The sequence below is a fragment of the Notolabrus celidotus genome, chromosome 18, assembly GCF_009762535.1.
Source record: "Notolabrus celidotus isolate fNotCel1 chromosome 18, fNotCel1.pri, whole genome shotgun sequence".
NCBI classification, from domain to species: Eukaryota; Metazoa; Chordata; class Actinopteri; order Labriformes; family Labridae; genus Notolabrus; species Notolabrus celidotus.
Window position 1 is genome coordinate 15,582,184 of NC_048289.1, and position 19,108 is coordinate 15,601,291.

The 19,108-nt window shown below is 40.2% G+C and overlaps 1 protein-coding gene across 7 annotated transcripts; it reads left to right on the top strand.

Moving 5' to 3' along the window:
* Positions 1-1,341: 1,341 nt before the first annotated feature.
* Positions 1,342-17,049, top strand: eif3c (eukaryotic translation initiation factor 3, subunit C). 7 transcript variants are annotated; one of them, XM_034707852.1, is made up of 26 exons: positions 1,342-1,493; positions 2,799-2,916; positions 3,001-3,066; positions 3,160-3,349; positions 3,492-3,617; positions 3,787-3,838; positions 4,081-4,199; positions 4,291-4,418; positions 4,536-4,689; positions 4,948-5,051; positions 5,139-5,280; positions 6,864-6,989; positions 7,121-7,214; positions 8,076-8,263; positions 8,432-8,656; positions 8,748-8,939; positions 9,222-9,393; positions 9,478-9,637; positions 9,778-9,843; positions 10,052-10,139; positions 10,270-10,435; positions 10,564-10,605; positions 11,920-11,970; positions 14,316-14,366; positions 15,513-15,563; positions 16,598-17,049. In XM_034707852.1, exons 2-26 carry the CDS (start codon positions 2,819-2,821, stop codon positions 16,675-16,677), a joined length of 2,931 nt encoding a protein of 976 aa, XP_034563743.1. In that variant the 5' UTR covers positions 1,342-1,493; positions 2,799-2,818; the 3' UTR covers positions 16,678-17,049. The 7 variants fall into 7 exon arrangements, with proteins under 7 accessions (XP_034563743.1, XP_034563745.1, XP_034563744.1 ...); XM_034707854.1 differs by lacking the exon at positions 15,513-15,563 and having other exon boundaries at positions 1,343-1,493; XM_034707853.1 differs by lacking the exon at positions 14,316-14,366 and having other exon boundaries at positions 1,343-1,493.
* Positions 17,050-19,108: the final 2,059 nt, after the last annotated feature.

A 19,108-nucleotide genomic window follows, 5' to 3' on the forward strand; every position in this document is an offset into this window, starting at 1 on the left:
TAACAGGCTGTTTCAGAAACAGCCTTAGTTTGTTTGAATGGAGAGAAACCAAACGGAGTGACATTTGGTACTGTTACTCCTTTTGCTCCGGGTCACTTCCGGTGTTTGGTACATTCCCTTACCATTAAAAATGAATGTAAATTTGTTTCAGAAATGGTAAAAGTATTCCGTCATTTGTAAAATTGTGCCACCGCTTGTAAAAGTGTTTTTTTGATTTTGTAAATTAGCTTTATTAAACTGAAAATTTGTTTTGGCCTTGGTAAAAGTGTTTTGCTGATGTAATTTTGTTTTATAAAATGTAAAAATGTTTTCCAAAATGTAAATTTGTCTCCAACTTTTTAAAAGTTTCATCTTTTGTAAAAAAAATGTGTCCTTCAGGCCACCATGCCTTACAGACACATGTACACACACACACACACACACACACACACACACACACACACACACACACACACACACACACACACACACTTATCAAGTCTGCTCTTAGTTGGAGAAAGTAAATAAATATAATATCTGTAAATATACATGTAAATATACAAGGCAAAAAATCTCCAAGCAGAATTCCATATTTCTATTTATTTTACTATTTAAAGGCCCTGTGAGGAGTTTTGAACTGGCTGAGAAACTGATGAAAATGATACAGATGCCTCTTTATGACCTTCAATAGCAAACAAGACCATCAGCAACAACACTGACACCTTCTTTGTTGTCATTTTTAATGCCTGAAACCGCCCTGAGGGGGTAGGTGTCAGACCAGATGATGGACATCTCACTTCAGAAACAGCCTTTATTTGACTGTTTTCAGGGAAAATAATCACATTGTCTGATAAAGGTGACTGTTTAAAGACAACAGGATGAGGTTTTTGTTGAAAACACTACATTTACATGTGTACGACAAGAGATAAGAGGTATTACTTTGTCCACAAGGGGGTGCCAGAATCAATACAAAACAAAAGTTCCTCACATCAGCTTTAAATGCTATTTTTTTAATATAAAAACTACCTCTGCTACTCACCACTGCACTATTATCATATTATTTTAGCCTGTACATATTAGTCATGCTAATATGACTAACTACTTGCCTACTTGTTGTTCTTTTGTATTTATAGCTGATGTTATTGTTATTATATTTTTATTTTTATTTGTATGTCTTATTCTTATGCCTTGTACAGAGAGAGCACAGTTTACATAAGTCAAATTCCTTGTGCATTCAAGCATACCTGGTTAATAAAGCTGATTCTGATTCTGATTCTGAGAAAGTCTCCCCATCCTCTAGGTGGCAACCTAACCCAGGAGCCTCGGATCTAACATGTCGCTCTGGGCTCTGGATCATCTCTGTATTCGTCGATTGACGCTTCACTTCCTTTCCTGACGCAAGTGCCCGGCAAGCCTGTCGCACGCCTTTATTTTTGGCCCCCTTTACAGCCAAACTGGATTATAAGAGTCAAAGCAGACAGACACATCACTGCACACGATTCACAAGGACATAGGTGAGCCTCTTCTAATATTTGTTAAACTGTGAAACAGTTCTTGTCTTAGTACAGTGTAGAAACCGGATCACATGCGGGAAGGCCCAGGGTTAGCTTAGCATGAGCGCCACGTTATGTCATGTGAAAGAAAGCGGAAAACTAACAACCATACGATACAGAAAGCGTTCATATTTACTGTGTTTGTGAAACTATAGAAGGAATCTGTTTGACTCGTGTAGTTCCGACAGTTTAATTCAGTTTCTCTTAATCCAATTCGTCCAAGCTTTGTTGTGTTAGCTCAGATCAGATAGCGTTTCTCACACAGACAGGCTGCTAACGGGACCAGTCTGTATCACCTGCTTATTGACAACAAGTAGACAAACACTCATTTAATTTTGGCATGTGTAAATTGTTGCACAATGTTAACGTGAATAGTTGTGTCCCTCTAACTCAGGGGCGTCAAAATCATCTCAGTTCAGGGGCCACATACAGCCCGAGTGGATCTGAAGTGGGCCGGACGAGTAAAATCATAACATAATAACATAGAAATAACAACAACTCTATTTTTTCCCTTTGTTTTAGTGCAAAAAAGTACAAGTACATTCTGTAAATGTTAACATTTAATCAACCATCTTTCTACAAAAACAGCTGTTGTATTTTTTGCCATGATGAGTCTCATAGTGGGGCTGAATATTTTACTCTTTAAGCCCTGAAACCTGCTGCGAACACACCAAACACACAGTTTACCCATTCACCTGACACAGAGTGTAATGTTGACAGCAAAATAACTGATATTATGATAATTAAAAAGGTAAAGTTGATTATTGTGGACCCCTCAGCTCCATCATGAACAGTGTGCTTGCTGGACAGTGTTGTATGCAGGGATGTAGTGCTAGTGTTAGTAGTTAGTGGATCATCTTATAGTGCTCTAAAAAGAAGTCCTTATGAATCTCAACTGGATTATGCAAATAGAAAGTCATCTATTTTCTCACTTTGAGATAAAAAGTCCCTGAAAATAAACCCTGTTCAGGTGCTCTCTGTCAGCACTATGATTATATGTGAACCTCAGAGGACAAAACCAAAATAGTAGTTACTTTTATTGAAAATTAATGTCTTCTCTGTAATTTTTTCACTTTGCAAAGTCATTCCGCGGGCCGCATGTTTGACACCCCTGCTCTAAGGAACAATTATGTAGTTGAATGAAAGAGTTAAAACACTTGCCTTGAATGCATTGTTTTCTACATAAGCATAATGAATGTTTACTTTAATACAGATGCTCACCCCCGTATTGTATTGTTGTTCACACATGTCATTTTGTCATTGCAGCTTGACAGCTCCCCTCAGCAATGTCTCGTTTCTTTGCCACCGGGTCTGACAGTGAGTCAGAGGAGTCCTCATCCGCCGATGAGATCACCCCTAAAGCACCCGGAACGACCTTCAAGCAGTCAGTGCAAATTAAAAATAAATCTCCAAATGACTGAAATCTCACTATTCTTTGGAATCTCACTCATTCATTTTGACTCCGCAGGTCGCTGCTTATCAGTGACGATGAGGAGGACACTAAGAGAGTGGTTCGTAGTGCCAAAGACAAGAGGTTGGTGTGCTATCTTCTAAGCATCATATCTTCAATTTCTCTGTTTACCTTTCAGTTCTGTTTTGTAATTGAAAACTCTTTTTCAAATCTTAGGTTTGAGGAGTTGACCAACCTCATCAAAACTATCCGCAATGCCATGAAGATTCGTGACATGGCAAAGTGTCTTGAAGAGTTTGAGCAGTTATGTCGAGCCTTCCTCAAAAGCAAGAATATAGTGGACAAAGAGGGTGTTCCCTCTTTTTATATCCGTCTTCTGGCCGACCTGGAGGACTACCTGAACCAGGTCAGTAGAGTCCGACTCACAATCATTTGCCTGCAGCCCAACTAAGTTTGTAGGGCTTGGTTAATACTGTGCAGCATGCTTTTTGTACCAGCATACGCTTTTTGTCTCCAGAATAAATGTATCTGAATTTTTATCTTTGCAGCTATGGGAGGATAAAGAGGGCAAGAAGAAGATGAACAAAAACAACGCCAAAGCCCTCAGTACTCTACGTCAGAAGATTCGCAAGTACAACAGGGATTATGAAACAGAAATCGCTGCGTACAAGGAGGTAAATAATGGACCTTTCTCTCAGTGGTTCTCTGCTTAACTTCTCCCCATAATAAGTGCTTGTTAAGAGAAATGAAAATGAATAATGACGCTTTAACAGAAAGCAGCTCAAAAAGAAACCAGGTGGAAAAAAATCTGTGCCATCTGTTTTTTTTTTAATCCTTTATTAGAATCCACAAGAGTCTGCGGACGAAGAGGAGGAGAAGGAGCCAGGGGATTCTGGTAAGCTTGATGTTATTACATGTTTTCATATTACATTACAAGATGTCTTTAAAATATACAAGTACAGTGGTGGTTCCACTGATTATAAGTAGAAGGGGAGAAAAACAAAACTGAGCTGTGCCGAAGCTCAGAAGCAAAGATTTGATTTGATTGCATGAAGATCACATGCAATTTGTAAGATAATTCTAAAAACAAATACATAGTAGCATCTCTGAATCCTCTGATTTCTTTTCTTTCACCAGGTTCGTCCTCTGAAAGTGATGGAGAGGTAGGCGAAGATGGAGTTTCATCCAAGTCCTTCTTAAAGAAAAAGCTAGAGCCCGCTGCAGATGCCAGCAAGTTCCTCAAGAAGGGTTCCGGGGTTAGTGGCCAACATCCTATTTGCCTACCTTTTTTTACTTCTTTGTGAGAGTAAGCCCAAGCTAATGTGCTGATGTTTCTCCCTCCAATAGGATGAGTCCTCTTCTAGTGAAGACGATGATGATGATGGCTGGAGCTCTGACACTGTTGACAGTGGCAGTGAGAGCTCTGATGATGGAGAAGAGAAGAGTGCTTCCCTGGCTTTGGCCTTCCTCAAGAAGTGAGTCTCCCTCTCTCTACATCTTGTTTTTGTTTCTTTGTTTTCGGACAGAAGAAGTATTCCTTCAATTCAAATCATGCAAATTAATTCGCATCGACACACTTTGTTTGTCTTCAGGACTCATGACTCTGATAAGCCAAGTGAAAAGAAGCTCGGGAAGAAAAGGAAGCCCAAAAAGAAAGAGCGGCTGGAGGAAGAAGCAGAGGAGGAAGGAGCAGAGGCAGAGGAGGGAGGCTGGGAGAAGGTGAAGGGAGGCGCCCCAATGGTCAAGGTAAGGAACAGAGGTGGGAAGGAAGCCCTTTGAGATTTACTGCAATGGCTATTGCTGATTCTGACACAAGCTGGTTCATTTATGTCTTAATATCATACAGTTCACTCCGAAGTAATGAGATTTAAGACTAACCTTCAAAGATGTTTGTGTAGAAGAGCATGCAATGGCAGCCAGCCTTTGAAAAATACCTATCAGAAGAAGTGGATCGGTAAATTCTGATATTGTTTGGATTTTTTTCCTCCTTTTTTTGGCATTCAGGAGAAGCCCAAGATGTTTGCCAAAGGCACAGAGATCAATATTCCAGTTGTGGTGAAGAAGCTGAATGAGATCCTGCAAGCTAGAGGCAAAAAGGGCACTGACAGGTAAGATTACTTCAGGGACATGTCCCCGATGTCTTCGATATGTTTAGTCTTTATCTGAACCACTCGTATTTTTCATCTCTCCAACAGGGCTGCTCAGATTGAACTGCTCCACGCTCTGGCAGCCATCGCTCTTGAGAACAACTTAGGCCAAGGTATCATGGTCAAGATCAAGTTTAACATCATTGCCTCCTTGTACGACTACAACCCTAACCTGGCAGCGTTCATGAAGGTAAGAGCTTTTTGCTTTTCCTGATTCCACCATTTCTGTTGTATTTTGGATCTACAACATTTTAAAAGTGTAGGTAAAAAAATAAAAACACATATTAACGAGGGATGCCCCGAAAGGAAAATTCTGGGCCAACACCGAAATAAATTATTATGCCAGTTATTAGTAGGGAGACCAGGGACAGTTGTAACACGGGTCAGCTGTACCTCTTGCACTTTCTCCAAACAAGTTAGGAACTTACTCTTCCCGCCTCACCCGAAAAGCCCTGCGCATAGCAGGCGACCCCTCCCACCTGTCTCACAGCCTCTTCAGCTTGTTGCCATCAGGAAGGAGACTACGCAGTATCCGGGCTAGAACCAGCACACTGAGGGACAGTTTTATCCACCAGGCAGTTGTTGTCGTTGCTAGGGTCTGAGAGAGAAGCGTAATATCAAATCCTCAGTATGTCTGGTGCATACTGCCGTTTATTTGACAATAAAGAAGACTTTGACTTTGAATAACCTGATTCACTCTGCACATGCTCAAAGTTATAGACAGAAATGTCAAAAATGTTACAACTGTCCCCGGTCTCCCCTACCATTGCATTTATGGCTCTTACTGTGAACTAACCTTACTAAAATCAAGGATCTCATTGAACATATCAGACAACGAGGGTGCATGCCCCTCATCTGGTTCAGAGAGACGAGTCCTTTTTTCGGTGCATCCCTACATATAACATATATGTATTTATGGGATAATAGATGTATTGATATTCCTTATAGCAGTAATGTTATACACGATCATATTCAATGATTTTATCCACCAAAATAGATTGCTTCCTTTTTTCTTTTTTAATATTTTCTTTTGCTTTTCAAATTTATACAAAGGACATAAAAGAAGAGAAGGAAGCCTACTGTATGAGAATAGTTAATAATACAGACAATGGGTAGTTCCAAAATAACAATTAAAATCAATAGAAAACAAAACAAAATAATAATTAAAAAAAGAAGGACAAAAATAGACGAGAGACAGAAATCAATCTTCGCCTCAAAGGTGATATTCAAGACATTCTCAATACAATTTTGTTATACAGTGGCGTAGTTCATCATGTGAGATGGCAGGTTTTCCAAGTAGTCCAGATAGGGTTGCCATATCTTATCAAATGTTTTACTCAGGCTGTAAGTTATCTTCTCTAGCGGAAACCATTTATTAATTTCAGAGAGCCAGAGTCGGACATGAATGTCAACATTTGATTTCCATTTTAAGGCAGTGCATTTTTTTGGCAATGATCAGCAAGATTTGTATGAGCTTGATAGTATAGCTATCTTTTGAAATTAAAATTAGCAAAGTTGCCCAGCAAACAAATCTCTGGATCCAATGGAAGAATTTCATCATAAATGCTAGAGATAGCATCACATACTCACTTCCAAAACCGCTGAAATTTAGAGCACTGCCAGGTAGAGTGCAGGAATGTCCCTTCCTCTGAGCCACATCTGAAACAAAAGGACGATATGTTGGGGTTGATTGCTTCCTTTTAACCACTGAAATTCAAAAACTTGATTTTGTTATTTTGAAGAACTTAATTCTGATGTAATTTTCCCCTATAGGCTGATATGTGGAAGAAGTGTCTGGACTGCATAGATGAGTTGCTGGACATCCTCTTTGACAACAACAACATCTTCATCGGTGAGAACATCGCAGAAGACAGTGAGATGTTGGCAATTTCAGACCAGGTATCCCATTTTCTGTTATTCGTATCATTAAACAGTTGATTACTTCCTGCACAAACTGCACATTGGTGGTTGTTTCCTGGTAGAAGCTGGCATTTAACATTATGTTAATTGCTTTTATTGCTTTTTTTCAGCCCTTCAGAGTTCGTGGATGCATTTTGACTTTGGTAGAGAGGATGGATGAAGAGTTCACCAAGATCATGCAGAACACTGATCCCCATTCCCAAGGTGAGTTCTTTGATTCTAAGTAATATCTTACGTTCACAACCTGGGTGTCATTCTTGACTCCACCCTCTCCTTCTGGTCACACATCAAATCAGTCACAAAGTCTTTTTAGCCTTCTATCACCTCAAGAACATCTCCCGGCTGCTTCCATCTCTCACCGATTCAGTTGCCCAGACCCTCATCCTGATTTTAATTACCTCCTGGCTTGATTACTGCAATGGAGTCCTGCTCGGGGTACCCAGCAATGCCCTGGACAGGCTCCAATATGTGCAGAACTCGGCTGCCTGGGTTCTCACGCACTCCAAGCCCTGGCAGCACATCACCCCCACTCTCATTCACCTCCACTGGCTCCCTGTAAAGTACCGCATCACCTATAAGCTCCTCCTCCTAACCTACAAATTCCTGCATTCCCTCACCCCCCAATACCTGGCTGACCTCCTCTACCAACACACTCCATTCCGGAACCTAAGGTCTTCAAACCTGGGTCTCCTCTCCATCCCCTGGACTGAGCTGCGGACCTTTTGGGACAGAGCATTCAGTGTGGCAGCCCCCACTCTGTGGAACTCTCTCCCTCCAGACATCCGCAGCGCCCCAACCCTTGACACTTTTAAGAAAGCAGTCAAAACGCACCTTTTCCTCAAGGCCTTTCCCCGTTAGGTATCCCCACCTACCCCCCAGACCCCCTACTTGACCCTGTGAAGCGACCTTGGGTTTCTTGAAAGGCGCTATATAAGTATCAGTTATTATTATTATTAAGTATTCGATTTTTTGAGTTTGAAATTGAATCACAGATTAAAAGACACCTTTGTTGCTTGACGTTTTAAGGCCTTTTAAAAACTTGTACTATGTTTCCTCCCTCTCCAGAATATGTGGACAATCTGAAAGATGAGGGGCATGTTTGTGGCATCATCGACCGGCTGCTCAACTACTTGGAGATCAAGGGCAGCACGGAAGAGATCTGTCGCATCTACCTGCGCAGAATCATGCACACCTACTACAAGTTCGACTACAAGGCCCACAGACGCAGCCTGGGCCTCCAGGGAGAGACCAAGGTGAGACAGGCAGAGGAGTAGTGTAAACTATATCAGAGAAGAATACATCTTTTTAGTTTGATTAAGGCAAACACTATGGTTTCAAGAGTTAGTGTATCTACAAGTGAGAAAGTGTATTTGTGTAATCTTGGTATGTGATATGCTGGGTTGTGTCTGTCTGTTTTTTAGTCAGAGCAAGACCAGGAGGAGAGCGAGGGAGAGGACAGCGCTGTCATCATGGACCGTCTCTGTAAGTTCATCTACGCCAAGGATCGCACTGACCGTATCCGTACCTGCGCCATCCTCTGCCACATCTACCACCACGCTCTGCACTCTCGCTGGTACCAGGCTCGTGACCTGATGCTGATGAGTCACCTGCAGGACAACATCCAGCATGCTGATCCACCCGTACAGGTGAGCAGACAGGCACTAAGAATAACACCCAAACACCAGTGAACCCGAATAAATGCCATGTCCTTATTTCCTCCTTTGTTTTTGTTTTTAGATCCTGTACAACAGAACCATGGTGCAACTTGGCATTTGCGCCTTTAGACAGGGCATGATCAAAGACGCCCACAATGCCCTGCTGGACATCCAGTCGTCTGGCCGTGCTAAGGAGCTCTTGGGGCAAGGTTTGCTCATGAGGAACATGCAGGAGAGGAACGCAGAGCAGGAGAAGATCGAGAAAAGAAGACAAGTAAGTTAAACATAGAAAGATTGTGGTTGTACTGCTTGTTGATTATCTGCTGGAGTTAAGAAGCTTTTCTAAATCTCAAAAATACTGAAAATTTTAGTAGTATATAGTATATGAATGCTACAGACAACCACTCTTAGAGTCTTAGACCACATATGAGCTTTTCCTGACTGTCAGATATGCTTGTTGCATTTGGATGCTCTGACCCACAACATGTGTTGCCTTCCTAACACTGAACATTTTAGCACCAGTCTATCATAACATTGTTTTTACCCTCCCTCACAGGTGCCCTTCCACATGCACATCAACCTGGAGCTGCTAGAGTGTGTATACCTCGTGTCCGCCATGCTGCTGGAAATTCCCTACATGGCTGCACATGAGTTTGATGCCCGCCGCAGGATGATCAGCAAACAGTTCCACCACCAGCTCAGGGTGGGAGAGAGACAGCCTCTTCTGGGTAAGCAACAACTCTTAGTATTAGAATGATTATAAGGTTAAGTCAAACAAAGGGGATAACTGTGACTTTGTGTCTGTGCTATAGGACCCCCAGAGAGCATGAGGGAACACGTGGTGGCCGCCAGCAAAGCCATGAAGATGGGAGACTGGCGTACCTGCCACTCATTCATCATTAATGAGAAGATGAACAGTAAAGTGTGGGACCTGTTTCCCGAAACGCAGCGAGTGCGCGAGATGCTTGTCAGGTCAGCATACACGCATTAGTGTCCAATTATTAATATGGTTAGCAATCCTACCAAGTGGCTGTGTTGATTTGCATTGTGGCCATGATTATTAAATCTGATTGTAAGTATTTACAGTACTTCATTGTTTTCCCCTTGTACAGGAAGATCCAAGAGGAGTCACTGAGGACTTACCTGTTCACGTACAGCAGTGTTTACGACTCTATCAGGTAGACTTCACATTAAGCTTATTGTACTGTGCTGATGTCTGATGTCTGTCCCTGCTTGAACATTATTTTGAAGTGCCTTTTTTGCTTCCAGCTGCATACTCAGTTTGCACACATTTAGAACCGATACAGGTCAATGCTCAGGTGTTACACAGGACTTCTACTATAAATGCATGAAAATGGTAATGTCATATTATTTGTTTTTCTGCAGCATGGAGACATTGTCTGAGATGTTTGAGTTGGAGATCGCCACCGTTCATAGCATTATCAGCAAGATGATCATCAATGAGGAGCTGATGGTAGGTTTGACGCCTTCACCTTCTTCCCTTAGAGTAAACCTTAAGCTGCGACTGCTGCATCATACTTAGATTCATTTTATTTATATGCTTGGTTGACTGTAGTGCTCTAAATGTTTCCCTTTCCACTCAGGCGTCACTTGACCAGCCCACACAGACGGTGGTGATGCACCGCACAGAGCCCACCTCTCTGCAGAACATGGCCCTGCAGCTGGCTGAGAAGCTGGGCAGCTTAGTGGAGAATAATGAGCGCGTCTTTGACCTTAAACAGGGCGTCTATGGAGGCTACTTCAACCGGGGTGAGTTTAGAAAACATTTTGCATTTTGTTTCAATACTTGCAACATGTCTTTTGCTCTCTTTGCTATTAAAAAGTGAATGAGTTTTACAACAATAAAAATGATGACTACACATTTCTTGTAATTACAGATCAAAAAGGCGGCTACCAACAAAACAAGTCCTACAATAGAGGTATGTGAGGCTATACTCGTTCTGCACTTTGGATACAAAAATATTGTGACCGCATGGTGACCTTCCCACACCAGCAGCCGTCCTGCAACATGTGGGCTGTGAAATCTTTGCTGTTTTAACTTTTTTGCTGACTAAGTTTGGACACATTTAATCAGTAGTTAACTTGTAATGTATTAAAAAGTTCAGTTAGGGATAAGTTTTTTATTTTGTTAGATAAGTAGGCCATAAGAAGTGATGTACAACCACATTTGAGGCCAGAGGCTTAGGTGTTCCTCACTAGAGATTCTAGATTCTAAGTGAAAATGGAGCACAGGTAGACGTGGTGGTAGGGCTGGGCGATATGGCTTAGAAGTAAAATCCCCGATTAAAAAAACAACAACTTGATTTACGATTTTAATCTATTTTGTGTTTTTCTCCTGAAAAAAGAAAACTACAAATGACTAACAACAAGTTTTGATTTAACTTTATCAATAAGATTTGACAAAGGCAAACTGAATTCCCCCTTAAAGGTACAGTGTGCAGTACTTAGTGACAGAACAGACTTGGTAGGAATGGGAAACAATATTCATTGTACTGATAGACCTTTTTTGATGGTAAAAACGTCACAAATGGAGTATCATACTTATCATGCATCACAGGAACTTATTTTCATTAAAGTCCACTGTTGTTTCACAAAAGGGGTGGGCAAGGAAGCGTTTCAGTCTAAAATCTGACCGTTAAGACATTGCTAAATAGTCCTATGTCCACACACTGTGCCTAAATTTAAAAAAAAGTGCAAAGTGTAACCTTTTTTTTTAAAGTGCATTATGTAGTTTCGCTAACATTGAATTCAAACACAATATAATTTTGAGCCCTCTGAAAACAAATAAAAGCCTAGAAATGTGCCTGTAACAAAATGTCAGACACTACCAGAGTAATAAAAGCAGTATAACTCTCAGCTAGATGTCTAGCTTGAAACAAAGCAACAGTACAACTTAAAGAGACTTAATTTTTCCATCTCATGAAAATACTCATTTCTTTCAGTGACATTAAGCACCATGAACCAAAACTACTTCAAAAAAAATAAATAAAATTACCTCTGCTGCATGCCTCTGTTTTAGGTGCTGAAATAAGTTGGTTGTGATGCTGCCTTTAGATGCTACAGACTTTAAACAAACTTTGCAGCGGACAGTGCTCTCTTCGAGGTCCGACATCGCAAAACCGAACCAATTCCAGACGACTGACAAGACCGACTTTCCCTTTTTAGAAACAAACTCTTCACTCATGCTAGCAGCCATTTTATTGTTGTTTTGTGTCTGTTTGATTTCTCTGCAGGCAGGGAGGGGCGCTCGAACTACGGTGGCCAGGGCGGCGGCGGCGGAGGAGGTTACTGAGAAAATCTAAATTTTCCTTGTTTTAAATCACCTTAAACTAAAAACTCGAATTAATCGTTTAAATCGATTTATCGTGCAGCCCTACGTGTTGGTGTTGAAATGATGACATAATGGCCCTTTTAGATCAGCAGCCTGTTGCACCAACTGGGTGTAAGTTCAAACGTAGCCTAGTTTGAACGCAATTTCTCATTTAGGATGGAGTTTACACTCTACTAACGTTTTGGGCATTGCACCAGCTGAGATAGTTCCAACTTGAGCCTAAGTTACAACTTAATTCTTACACTTGGCTCCTAGTAGGTGTAAAGTCCTCAATAAAGTATATCGGCTGCCATGGCATGTCGTTTTGAAAGGTGGGAGGATGAGGAGATACAGATGGTTCTCCCAGTTAGATTATGTCTGCAACGCAATATCCAAGATAGAGATTACATCCTTTGGAAAAATTGATGACCAAGATTTGCCCTCCTGAGTATTAACATATGTTGTAGTTGGTAATTTTACCATTCGATGTCACTGTTATTATACACAGCGTAGATTAAGGCTTTAGGCTGTAGTTATCACCTTACTTTAGTTTGCAATAACAATGCATCAAAATTGGTGCTTTCCTCTGATTGGCTTCTGGAAGTGTAAACGTCATATCTGCAACAATGTTTTGGTTAGTTTGGACGTTACGGTCTACTAGTTAAGATGATCCTTACGTCTCCATGGTGTAACCAAACAATGACACCACTTAAGTTACAAACTAACTAGTTTCAACGTTTGGTTTAGTGTGGACTTTACACCCTAACTTAGGACACAACTTACGCACAGTGTCTTTTCTACAATAATTATTTTTTCCTTAAATATTTTTAGCAGGTGTTTGTGGGCTGTAGCGGTCTGGTACATCTCGTGGCAGGACACATTTCTGCTGCATGCCTCTGTTTTAGGTGCTGAAATAAGTTGGTTGTGATGCTGCCTTTAGATGCTACAGACTTTAAACAAACTTTGCAGCGGACAGTGCTCTCTTCGAGGTCCGACATCGCAAAACTGAACCAATTCCAGACGACTGACAAGACCGACTTTCCCTTTTTAGAAACAAACTCTTCACTCATGCTAGCAGCCATTTTATTGTTGTTTTGTGTCTGTTTGATTTCTCTGCAGGCAGGGAGGGGCGCTCGAACTACGGTGGCCAGGGCGGCGGCGGCGGCGGAGGAGGTTACTGAGAAAATCTAAATTTTCCTTTTTTTTTAAAATCACCTTAAACCAAAAACTTGAATCAATCGTTTAAATCGATTTATCGTGCAGCCCTACGTGTTGGTGTTGAAATGATGACATAATGGCCCTTTTAGATCAGCAGCCTGTTGCACCAACTGGGTGTATGCTCAAACGTAGCCTAGTTTGAACGCAATTTCTCATTTAGGATGGAGTTTACACTCTACTAACGTTTTGGGCATTGCACCAGCTGAGATAGTTCCAACTTGAGCCTAGGTTACAACTTAATTCTTACACTTGGCTCCTAGTAGGTGTAAAGTCCTCAAAGTATATCGGCTGCCATGGCATGTCGTTTTGAAAGGTTGGAGGATGAGGAGATACAGAGGGTTCTCCCAGTTAGATTATGTCTGCAACGCAATATCCAAGATAGAGATTACATCCTTTGGAAAAATATGATGACAAAGATTTGCCCTCCTGAGTATTAACATATGTTAAAGTTGATAATTTTACCATTCGATGTCACTGTTATTATACACAGCGTAGATTAAGGCTTTAGGCTGTAGTTATCACCTTACTTTAGTTTGCAATAACAATGCATCAAAATTGGTGCTTTCCTCTGATTGGCTTCTGGAAGTGTAAACGTCATATCTGCAACAATGTTTTGGTTAGTTTGGACGTTACGGTCTACTAGTTAAGATGATCCTTACGTCTCCATGGTGCAACCAAACAATGACACCACTTAAGTTACAAACTAACTAGTTTCAACGTTTGGTTTAGTGTGGACTTAACACCCTAACTTAGGACACAACTTACGCACAGTGTCTTTTCTACAATAATTATTTTTTCCTTAAATATTTTTAGCAGGTGTTTGTGGGCTGTAGCGGTCTGGTACATCTCGTAGCAGGACACATTTCTGCTGCATGCCTCTGTTTTAGGTGCTGAAATAAGTTGGTTGTGATGCTGCCTTTAGATGCTACAGACTTTAAACAAACTTTGCAGCGGACAGTGCTCTCTTCGAGGTCCGACATCGCAAAACCGAAACAATTCCAGACGACTGACAAGACCGACTTTCCCTTTTTAGAAACAAACTCTTCACTCATGCTAGCAGCCATTTTATTGTTGTTTTGTGTCTGTTTGATTTCTCTGCAGGCAGGGAGGGGCGCTCGAACTACGGTGGCCAGGGCGGCGGCAGTGGAGGAGGTTACTGAGAAAATCTAAATTTTCCTTTTTTTAAATCGCCTTAAACCAAAAACTCGAATTAATCGATTAAATCGATTTATCGTGCAGCCCTACGTGTTGGTGTTGAAATGATGACATAATGGCCCTTTTAGATCAGCAGCCTGTTGCACCAACTGGGTGTATGTTCAAACGTAGCCTAATTTGAACGCTATTTCTCATTTAGGATGGAGTTTACACTCTACTAACGTTTTGGGCATTGCACCAGCTGAGATAGTTCCAACTTGAGCCTAAGTTACAACTTAATTCTTACACTTGGCTCCTAGTAGGTGTAAAGTCCTCAATAAAGTATATCGGCTGCCATGGCATGTCGTTTTGAAAGGTGGGAGGATGAGGAGATACAGAGGGTTCTCCCAGTTAGATTATGTCTGCAACGCAATATCCAAGATAGAGATTACATCCTTTGGAAAGATATGATGACAAAGATTTGCCCTCCTGAGTATTAACATATGTTAAAGTTGATAATTTTACCATTCGATGTCACTGTTATTATACACAGCGTAGATTAAGGCTTTAGGCTATAGTTATCACCTTACTTTAGTTTGCAATAACAATGCATCAAAATTGGTGCTTTCCTCTGATTGGCTTCTGGAAGTGTAAACGTCATATCTGCAACAATGTTTTGGTTAGTTTGGACGTTACGGTCTACTAGTTAAGATGAACCTTACGTCTCCATGGTGCAACCAAACAATGACACCACTTAAGTTACAAACTAACTAGTTTCAACGTTTGGTTTAGTGTGGACTTTACACCCTAACTTAGGACACAACTTACGCACAGTGTCTTTTCTACAATAATTATTTTTTCCTTAAATATTTTTAGCAGGTGTTTGTGGGCTGTAGCGGTCTGGTACATCTCGTAGCAGGACACATTTCTGCTGCATGCCTCTGTTTTAGGTGCTGAAATAAGTTGGTTTTGATGCTGCCTTTAGATGCTACAGACTTTAAACAAACTTTGCAGCGGACAGTGCTCTCTTCGAGGTCCGACATCGCAAAACCGAACCAATTCCAGACGACTGACAAGACCGACTTTCCCTTTTTAGAAACAAACTCTTCACTCATGCTAGCAGCCATTTTATTGTTGTTTTGTGTCTGTTTGATTTCTCTGCAGGCAGGGAGGGGCGCTCGAACTACGGTGGCCAGGGCGGCGGCAGTGGAGGAGGTTACTGAGAAAATCTAAATTTTCCTTTTTTTAAATCGCCTTAAACCAAAAACTCGAATTAATCGATTAAATCGATTTATCGTGCAGCCCTACGTGGTGGTGTTGAAATGATGACATAATGGCCCTTTTAGATCAGCAGCCTGTTGCACCAACTGGGTGTATGTTCAAACGTAGCCTAGTTTGAACGCAATTTCTCATTTAGGATGGAGTTTACACTCTACTAACGTTTTGGGCATTGCATCAGCTGAGATAGTTCCAACTTGAGCCTAAGTTACAACTTAATTCTTACACTTGGCTCCTAGTAGGTGTAAAGTCCTCAATAAAGTATATCGGCTGCCATGGCATGTCGTTTTGAAAGGTGGGAGGATGAGGAGATACAGAGGGTTCTCCCAGTTAGATTATGTCTGCAACGCAATATCCAAGATAGAGATTACATCCTTTGGAAAAATATGATGACCAAGATTTGCCCTCCTGAGTATTAACATATGTTAAAGTTGATAATTTGCTTTCCTCTGATTGGCTTCTGGAAGTGTAAATGTCATATCTGCAACAATGTTTTGGTTAGTTTGGACGTTACGGTCTACTAGTTAAGATGAACCTTACGTCTCCATGGTGCAACCAAACAATGACACCACTCAAGTTAAAAACTAACTAGTTTCAATGTTTGGTTTAGTGTGGACTTTACACCCTAACTTAGGACACAACTTACGCACAGCTGGTGCAACAGTCTGCTGGTCTTTAATGTATGATGCTAATGTTGATCTGTTCAAATGAGAGAGATGGTTCTCATAAATGAAATAAGAGAGCATGAAAGGAGGAACACTGTTTCTGTCCATTTGCTACAGGTGTAGATTTTGATTAGAAACAGTCCCCCTACTCTTTTGTATGTAACAGGTTGATCAGCAGAAAAGCTAGCCTAATGAATCTTACTTATAGATTTAGGTTTTTAAAAATGGTTTCTATTAAAATTGTATAATCCAGTAAAAGGTATATCGATTTTGAACTAACCAGGGTTTCTATTTTCATGTTCACAGATCAAAAAGGAGGCTACCAGCAGAATAAGGGGGGCTACCAGAGAGGCGGCTACAGAAATCAAAACCAAAGCAACTACTGAGCTTGGAACATGGATTTCCCTCTTACTACCCGAGACTAGTCTTCATTCCATAACTTCAATAAAACAACAACGATGATAACTTATGTTTCTGTGCTCCACACTTGGCTATTCTACTTCATTTGACTGCAAACCGCTTTCTGCTGATCCTGAAACAGCTGGAAATTGCAGCAGAGCAAGCCATTCTCATTGTGACTATATAGTATGGCATTGTAATATTCTTCTTTGAATAAACATAAAGAGGTATTGAAAGTTTGGGAAGTTGTGAATATATAGCTTTTGCTGTTTGGATGGCTTGTGGCAGTGAAACAAGTAGACAAACGTGAAGTATTGTTGGCATATACTTATACAATAAACAATAGTTAACAGCTCTGATTTTTTCTTTGTGACCGCTTTATTTGTTTTCATATAAATTCAACATGACATTAAATCTGGAACAAAACGGATTTGAACCCAACCTTGCCCTTTCTGTATTTAGATCAGTGAAAATCATACATAGTTGCTTATCTAGTTTAATTCATCAGCTGCCTTGAAACCTTCATTTAACTTATCGTTGATAACAGTTTTAAGAGGTTTTTATTTGATTTTACACAATTTGCAGTGAGTCAAGGCAATTTTAAGTTGCCTTCTGCATGTAGTTAAAAGACTGACTGGATTCAAGTAGCATAAACATATTGGAAGTTTTCTGTCAGCCCAAGCTTTTTTCAAGATACTTAAAGGCCCTGTGAGGAGTTTTGAACTGGCTGAGATACAGACTGAAAATGATACCGATGCCTCTTTATGACCTTCAATAGCAAATGAGGCCATCAGCAACAACACTGACACCTTCTCTGTTGACATTTTTAATGCCTGAAACCGCCCTGAGGGGGTAGGTGTAAGACCAGATGATCTCACTTCAGAAACAGCCTTTATTTGACTGTTTTCATGGAGAATAATCACATTGCCTGATAAAGTTGACTGTTAAAAGACAACAGGATGAGGTTTTTGTTGAAAACACTACTTTTGCATGTATAGGACAAGAGATAAGAGGTATCACTTTGTCCACAAGGGGGCGCCAGAATCGATACAAAAAAGTTCCTCACAGCAGCTTTAATATATATATTCATTATACTTTATTTAATACATAAATAGGCTGCTCTGATTTATCACACATTTGAAAATGCAGAAAACAAATGACATGAAACTGATACGGGTCTTCATTTATCCATATGCTTCTGATTATAAAGTATGTCAATCCCAGAAACTAATCCTGGTGATGAAATCCTTATCCTTCAGTACAGTATGACGGGGATATTTTTCTAAAAATAAAATAAAATGAAAGGAAGCATGTGTTCTTTAAGAAATTAAAAACTGGAGTGAGTCTGCCTTTTAAACAAACAAAAAAGGCATATAGAAAAATGCTTTTTGGAGTTGAGAGCCTCAGCAGTATAAAAATGAAGTTATAGTATTAAGAGTAAAAAGGATAACATGCCTGATATGACACATTTGTTTCAGGCCACTGTGGTAAAATTCAAACCCTTAGGTAGTCAAAGCCATGACACAAGTCTGTTTCTGTGAGTAGATAAAGAGGAAAAGAGGTTTACAGAAAACAATGAGGTACTTTGAAAGTATTCATATGCTAAATATAAATGTTGGATTTGGCAACAAAGGGTATGTGTTTAACCCTCCTGTTATGTTCGTTTCTCTGAATCAGCAATAATGTTCCTGGGTCAATTTGACTTGGGGCTTATTCAATTATCCAAAATTGTCAGAACCCCAAAAAATCCCAATACACATTTTTTTTATTTAACATTTAACTCCATTACTAACCATTTAAATCCAGATTTGGTCCATTGGTGTTCTTTAATTCTCACGGATCATGGTTCAATGAGGATAACTCACTCATTTCTCATTCAAATTAATGTTAAAACTTTTTTTTAATGTACATTGGAAAGCCCTAAATATAAATACAATAGTTTTATATGACAGATTTTTTTTTATTTTATTTTACATGCTGCCCAGATTTTTATGCTGCATGTAGCTGGTTTGGAAGGCATATATTGCCTAGAATAGACTTTAAAAAGTGTCAATTTGACCTGCAACATAACAGGAGGGTTAAACATTTTAGTCTAAAACCATCAAGATAAAAAATGGAAGTCTAGTTCTCTCAAAAGAACTCACAACAAACCTACATTTTATAACTAAATAAACATTGACAACTTATAGGAATCACACATTGTTGGACTTTCTCTGTTCAATAACACATTTACCCATGCAAGTTACACACAAGTTTCTGTATGACATTTCATTGTGTATGGGAAAGTTCTCAGTATCTATTCTGTGATCTCCAGGTAAAAATATGTTTTCATTAGATAAATTACATTGTTATCTCCTCCAATAACCAAGCCAGAAATCTGGGTGTAGTGATGGACTGAGAATCCTGAATTTAAAAACC